The sequence below is a fragment of the Anastrepha ludens genome, chromosome 2, assembly GCF_028408465.1.
Source record: "Anastrepha ludens isolate Willacy chromosome 2, idAnaLude1.1, whole genome shotgun sequence".
Lineage (NCBI taxonomy): Eukaryota > Metazoa > Arthropoda > Insecta > Diptera > Tephritidae > Anastrepha > Anastrepha ludens.
The window spans coordinates 29,984,816-29,992,284 of NC_071498.1; the positions used below are offsets into that span (position 1 = coordinate 29,984,816).

At 42.3% G+C, this 7,469-nt stretch overlaps 1 protein-coding gene across 1 annotated transcript; it reads right to left on the reverse strand.

Annotated features, from left to right (window-relative positions):
- Positions 1-2,223: 2,223 nt before the first annotated feature.
- LOC128867383 (centrosomal and chromosomal factor) lies at positions 2,224-7,123 on the reverse strand. The gene has a single exon (XM_054108551.1). It carries the CDS (start codon positions 4,596-4,598, stop codon positions 2,604-2,606), a length of 1,995 nt encoding a protein of 664 aa, XP_053964526.1. The 5' UTR covers positions 4,599-7,123; the 3' UTR covers positions 2,224-2,603.
- Positions 7,124-7,469: the final 346 nt, after the last annotated feature.

Genomic DNA, 7,469 nt, shown 5'->3' on the forward strand with positions numbered 1-7,469 from the left:
GGACTCATCGGCAAATAATTTTGCTGGGCATGCACTTAATTCAATCTTCTAAGCTGTTTCATGGCAGAAATACATTGGGAGTTTTGCCATTTCACACCGAACAGCGACCGCTGTTGGAAAACGTTTTCTTCGATTTTATTATTATATTTAATGTCAGCAATCGGTACAAAACCTAGAACCGGAATAGCGACCGCTGTTGGAAAAATTTGTTTGATTTTAATATTTAATGTCAGCAGTCGATAGTGAGCCCAGTACCAGAACTTTTTGTATGATTTTAATATTACATTTCATGTCAGCAATCGATACAGAGCCCAGAACCGGAATAGCAACCGCTTTTAATAAACCTTTTTTTCGATTTTAATATTACATTTAATGCCAGCAGTCGGCGCCGAGTCCACAACCTACTTTCGTTATGTCACGCACGTTGTTTTATTTTTGTTGACTTGCATTTCGAATATTTCATATCTCCGAGTTGGCGTTACTGCCATTTATATGGCGTTTGGCTCATAAAATCGCTCTACAATTCGTCGTTATTTATGATCACCAAGAACTAACCGCCACATAATTTCTAGTTAATCTATGCTAATGCCGGTAGCCACATGCAGATAACGCATAGAAATAATCAACAAATAGTACAAAAAACCAGCCAGCCCTATTTATAGCTGAGCAAAGATAATTATTTCGCATGAGAAGCATATTTTTTAATCACGAAAAAAGCTAAATGTAAACCATAGTTCAGAGCGAGAACTATTTTTTTTCTTTTGTTTCACGACAAAAAAAAAAAAACTAAATATAAACTGTAAGCAAAAAGTTAAAGTCTGTTGGACCCAACCTCGACCGCACAATGGACCCTTACTTAATAAACAGTTCGTTGTCAACTAATGAAAAATATGTATGTATGTATGTACATATTTTAATTTATAATTTAAATTTATAATTTCAATGCGACTGACCCAAATGTGGCCAATCGCATTGAAATCAAGCGCATAGACGAAATAAAGCAATGACAGTCACAGCCAGCCGACGGTAGTTCATTTAGGTGACGGAAAGCAAGCAGCGGCAACAGGAAAGCGGCGGACGGATCACATCAGACGCGTTTTGTTTGAAAAACGTGGCGCACACCTATTTACAACTTAGACACACGAATTTCGACGATTCACGCAAACGCTTTTTATTTGTATGTGCATTTTCACTTCAACTAATCGCTTTTCGACTTAATTATTTCTATATTAATTTCAATTAAATCTTTTTTTCTTTAATTTTAATTTTAAAATTTCACAAGCATGCTTTTTTTTATGTTTTCGTTTTTTTTTTCAGCGCCAAAAGACAAATTAAATACAACATTAATTAAGAAGTTCAAAGAAGTGCTGATGAAACGCCAGCGTTGAAGGTCATTAGTTTGCGAGCGCACAGCTCGCACAGACATGAGATAATGCATAAGCAGCAAAAGGGATTTAGAAAAAACAAAAACAAAAAAAAACAAACAAGTGAAGTATCAAATAAATTTAAAACTTGAAATGGTATTACAGAAAAACACAGCCTTCACACTAAATGATCAACTGGAATGATGAGCAATTCGATTCAGCGAATGTATCTGATTTTTATAGCTTTGCACCATCGTAGGAGACTCATAAATTTGGTGAGCCTTAATGAATATTTAGTTATTTTGCGCCGTAAAATACCCATTGCGCGCTAATAAATAACAAACAATAGACAATGCAGCCGTCTGCGTGAAACAATCGAATTCGTATGTTTGGTGTGTGGGCGTTCACTAAACTCAAAATGCCGTCGGCATTTCTCATAAGCGCAAGTACGCTTTGGCGGCGCCTGTGCCCCGTCTCCCGTCTCGACCTACACCATTCATACATATATGCCCATGCAAGTGTGAGTATGTGTGTGTATGTGTATGGAACGTGTTGGTACATTATATCTCCCACATTTCTGGTGCCTGCGACACCGGGAGGTAGGTGCTTTGACTGCCGTAAACCCTAAGGCTACTTGCCTACTTGAATTCTAACTCTAGCCCGTACTGCAAGCGTATAACAATAACTTATAAGCGTTTAAGTATGTTCGAGTAACTGTTCGGGTCGTCCATGGCATAGCTTTATGTATATCGGCAATGTATTTCCATTGGTTTGTAATCTTATTTGGCCAAACTTTATCTAATGACTTTAATATCAATTTAACAATTTTGGAATTCTCCTTTAACTTTTTTTTTTTTGGTTTTATTTTTGTTTTTTTTTTCATTTCATTTACTGTTTAAATTTAATTTTGAATAGTAGCATTTTTACTTTCTATGTTTCGAAATGTGATTTTTGGCGCTTTTGAATGATGAATAATTTTTGCATATTGAATGCCGTTACAATTAAACTACCACCACTCGTCCTTTGAATATCCCCTGCGAAATCGGTTAACTCCAAAAAGCTTTGCGATAATATACGCTGGAATTGCGTATCGTCAAAATCGTTGCGTTGCCTCCCGGTGAGCGTATATTCGACCGGGCAGGCGCGACGTGGACACAATCTTGCTGCTGCACGCACCTATCCACTTGGTGGAACACTTACAGTTTCCGCTTCTGCTACAGTGAAAGCGCTTTACGTTGATCATACGTTGTAGCAGGAGATCTGCTGGAGATGCTGGAAAGACGGTGTGGCCGCGAACTGCGAAAATGTCTGTCCCAGATTGGCCGCTGCTGCTACGGCCGCCACATTCGTTGTTGCCGCCGACAAGTAGGGATGCAGGCGCTGTGATCGCAAATACTGGCGATATTTGCCGCTGAGTTTGTCGTCGCGTGCGTAGTGTGTGCTTATCGCTGGGGTGGTGTCAGGTCCGGCCTGATAGTTGCTAGGAACTGTTGCCATCGGGCTGCGGTCGATCATGAGAGCCGATGCGGTGGACGAGGTCGCAGCTGAAGCGGACGCAACACTGCTCGGATCGGGCCATATTGCACCTGCGGGCAAGCAATGTGTCTGTTGCGCTGGTTGTTGCTGCTGCTGCTGTTGCTTGCCGCTATGATGCGCTGCTATGCTTGTGGCAGCTGTCGCACTGCTGCCGCCATATACACCACCCGATATCATCGCATCGCGCTTGCCCACGGCAGACAGACTTTTGCCAAATATCGCGGGTGTGCTACGGGGTGCCAGCATTTGGCTGGAGTGGACAGCTGCCGCAGCCGCTGCTGGGGTCATCGACGAGCGCGCAGCTATCGCTGCCAGCTGGTCCCATTGTGAGGCATTCTGGCTTAGGATATTCTGTTGGTTTTGGGAGGTAACGGCGGCTGCTGCAGCGGCGGCAGCCACAGCGGCGATTGAGGCAGATGAGCTGTGGCTGTGACTTTGGTTTGAACGCTCCTGCTGCTGTTGCTGATGCGCTTGACTGGCATTGCTACCAACTGCTGAGGCGGCGCGACTTTGGTTGCTGCGGTGCTGTGCAGCTGCCCTCCTTACTGCGCTTGCGTGCTCTATGTAGGCACCAGTGGCGGCAGTTGAGGATGTTGGGGCGGAAGAGGCGATGCTGGCTTGTTGTTGCGTCGCTTGTTGTTGCTGCGATTGTTGGTGGTGATGACTGTGATGGTGGTGTGTCACCACCACCGGATAATGCGCTTGTTGCGACATTTGTGACATCTGCTGCTGCTGCTGCTGCTGTTGTTGTTGTTGCTGCTCCTGCTGTGATGACTGGCGCAGCTGCTGGTGCTGCAACTGTTGTTGGTATTGGGCAACCACTTGATGCTGTTGCAAGTGTTGCTGCGTTTGGTGTTGCTGTTGCTGTATAACCTGAGATTGACGCCCAACCGAACGGCGAGTCGAAGAACTGGCCGCTGTTGGACCGGACGAGCTAACCACTGCTGTTGCGCCGGTCGTAGTGGAAATGACCGATGTCGCGGCGCTGTTCAGGCCGCTAACCAACAAGGCGGTGCTGTTGCGTGCTGTCGCGGGCATATTGTTAACAAATGGACTGCGTCGTTGCGATTCAATTTTGCGGAAATAGCAAGGATGGATCATTAGCAACGGCTCGACGCGCTGGCCCACCGGTGGTTTGGGTTGATTTGGCAATTCGTACTCTACGCTGCAGTCTACATGCAATGGAATGGAATAGTCCTTTTGTGGAGTTGCAGTGCCGCCGGCACTGATTATCGCCACCGTAGCGCCAGTCGACAACGGACCGCTGCTGCTATTCGCACCGGCGCTGCTGTTGCTACTGCGACTATTGCTTATGCTAGCGCTGCCAATATTACTGCTGCTAATCACTGGATTGGTGACGGCGACGGCGGGTGTAGATGTGGGGGCATTACCGCCTCTGGCAACCGCCGCCGCCGCCGTCAAGGACGACGAACGACTTATGGCGGCGCTCGAGGGCGCACCATTCGATGATTGCGAGTGGTGTTGTTGTTGTTGTTGCAACTGCTGTTGCGAGTGATGATAAAGTTGCTGCTGTTGGTGGTGATGCGTGGGCTGCGTCTGTTGGTGATGACTGTGGTTGTGGCTGTGACTATTGTGGTGGTGGTGATGGTGATGAGTCTGTCCGCTGAGCAGCGCCGCCGAGGACATGCCATGCGACAAGGCCATGTCGTAGTTGGCATAGCAAGCAGCCATCGTCATTTTGGCAATATGTTCTGGTTGCTGCTGTCTTAAGCGTCGCGATTAAACTACTATTTGACTTCAACTACAAACTTCGCCACTTTTTTTTTTTTTTTGTCACATAAAACTGCTTTCAAACATTCTCCGCGCACACTGTTTTGGCTGCTAATTTCACTTTATTTGCAAGGTTAGGTTAGACACATAAGCATTTATATTTGGGCTTAACTTTACTTTTGTTTGTTGTTGGCACTGATTTTCCTCAAATTTGGGTAAAGTGAGACAGGGAAAATTTTAATTAATTGTATTTCGAGCGCACTTTTCTTTACTTCTTTTTTTTTGGTTTTGGCGATATTTACACTGATTTTTTGTAAACTCTCACTTCTTCAACTTCTTCAACTTCAGGCACTGGTGTTTCATACGCAGACAAATTTTCATGCAAGTCTCGATAGTTTAATGCGTTATCGATACCTTCTAACGGGCGCAAATGGCAAATGGTGCCCGTGGACTGTTAGCCAAGCGCTGTTGCCAAGTGAATTGAACAGTTATAATATATATAAATACGAGTAGATAATCACTTTGGTGCGACGCCACTGCTGCTCCAACTGCTACTGAACGCTGCTATGCGGGTAATTACGTGCGTAGTCCACACGAAGTTTGCTATGTATTTTATTTACAGATGATTATAATCCACTTAGGCATGCGTCTGCATACATATTTATGCGTGGATGGGGTATTTTAATGTTAATTTACCAGGAACGTTAATCCATATGTTGCTGTTGTTTTTCTGTTTTTCGAAATTTCAGTTTACGAAGGTTTACTGTTGTTGCTATTTTAGTTTGTAATTAGGTAGAAATATATATTTACTTTTCTTTGCGTTAGTAATATTTTTGTAGGCGCAATTTAATACATTTATTTATTACATATATACATATATCTGTGTATGTATGCGTGTCATACACGTGAACTAGTTATTTATTTTTTTTTATTTGCTTAGTCAACCGATTTGTACACGTATATGTATGTGTTTTTTTTAACTTTCAACTATGTTCGACTTTTGCTGTTGCATTGGCTTGTCTATGTGTTTTTATTTCATTTATTGGTATATTTGGAATAATCCTTGTAGTTACTTGTTTTCAGTCTTTACTCACAAAAAATTAAAAAAAAATTACACTTAGCATTTTATTGTTTTGTAATTGTCTTTTGTTTTACAAAAATTAACTCAGCCTTAATAAGGTTTAATTTAATTATGTTGTGCTTGTATGTGTATAAGTAGTTTTAGTTACAAATGCAGCGATCTGCAGTATTATTTTAATTTGATTTGCAACGCGACGGCGACGCTGACGTTTCTCTTTTTTGATTTTTTTTTCTATTTGCGTTCAACCAATCGACCGTTTACTCTGACCAGCCCAAGCGTTGTGAAAAAAATTCTTAATGACTGCCCTCGTTTGCTAGCTGCTAGTTTATGGCTACGACCATACAACTACATACATCTCAGGGCTTAGAGTTGTTCTGTGGCGTTGCGTCGACTGCAGCAATTATGGCTACCGCGTGTCTGGCTCACTCTGCGCTGAGCTTGTAGGGGCCGTGATAATGACGTGACGTGGGACAATTCAGCTTTTCTACTTTGAGTTTGAGAGTTTTATCGTTTCACTCCGTTCTGCCCCGAATCCATTCAGCTCTGCCACGCTGCTGTTGTTGTAGCTGTTATTGCCTTATTGCCGCATGTCTTTAAGCAATCGATTCCCCTTGAACGGTTTTTCTCTTTTTAGGGTGTACGCCTGTAAGCGATCAACAACAAACGTCTCTACAAAGGAAGTATTTGGTCCTTTGCTGCTTTCAGGTAGTTTTTTTTTTGTCGTTCTTTTTGGTCGAGTATTTCACTCAGAGAGAATTATGCTGATATGCCATCTCGTTTGCACATACAATTCTCAGTAATAGGCCATTAATAAAAACGACAGACAGATAGACTGACAAACGGACCGAACGACTCACCGCGCGACGATAATACGACTGACTGTTGCCGCTTACAATCAAAGAGACAGATGCAACGATTGTTACGCCGTTCACGTAAAACGAAGGCCAATTGACAGCAGAAAAAAGTCGCTACGCCCTTTTCGTCTGGTTTTACAAACTTATTGAGGTCAGAATTTTCTTTCCATTACCCGATGCAAGTGACGTTCAGTTTAATATGTACACATTACAACGCCCATAGTTTTTCGTTTATATATTCACTTTTCAACTCTAATTTGACGAATTTTTCCAATTTTTCACTTGCATCTGCTTTTCTTTGATTTTTACTTTACTTTATCACAATTTTTGTAATATTATTGTTGTTTATCTAATATAAGTCGTTTTTGCTTATAATCCTCCTTACTTATAGAAAAATATTGTATTTTATGTTATATTTTTTGGCTTTGTTTTGTATTTATTTACTTAAGTTTTTTTTTTTAATTTATTTTGCTGAGCTCCTTAACGTCGCGTTATGTTTAATTTCACGCACGACGAAAATATGTGTTTCAAATGAGCTCTCTCAACCGACTGTAGCAGCATTTCTTGCACAATCGATCAATTCAAACATTTTCGAGCTACCAACGACAAACGAATGGTTATCACCACCAGCTGACAAACAATTGAGTAGCCGATGTGGCAATTCGAGTCAAAGCTCTGAATACTCAAGCCACTCAAGAGTAAAGAATTTCCATTGTAGTATTGAAAAATAGGTTCACTCATCTACACTCATAGGCTGCGCGTACACTCAGAGCACTCATAGACCCCGCATATCAATAATCAGCTGTTTATGGAGAGCCAGCACTTCCTTTCTCATTGTGAGAGCGGAAGCGCAAACACATAAACCAATTGCATAGGCTGCCACCGAAGCTCGTTTTCACAACA

Coding starts and splice junctions, on each gene's coding strand:
- LOC128867383 (XM_054108551.1), bottom strand. CDS start 4,598: ATGACGATGGCTGCTTGCTATGCCAACTACGACATGGCCTTGTCGCAT.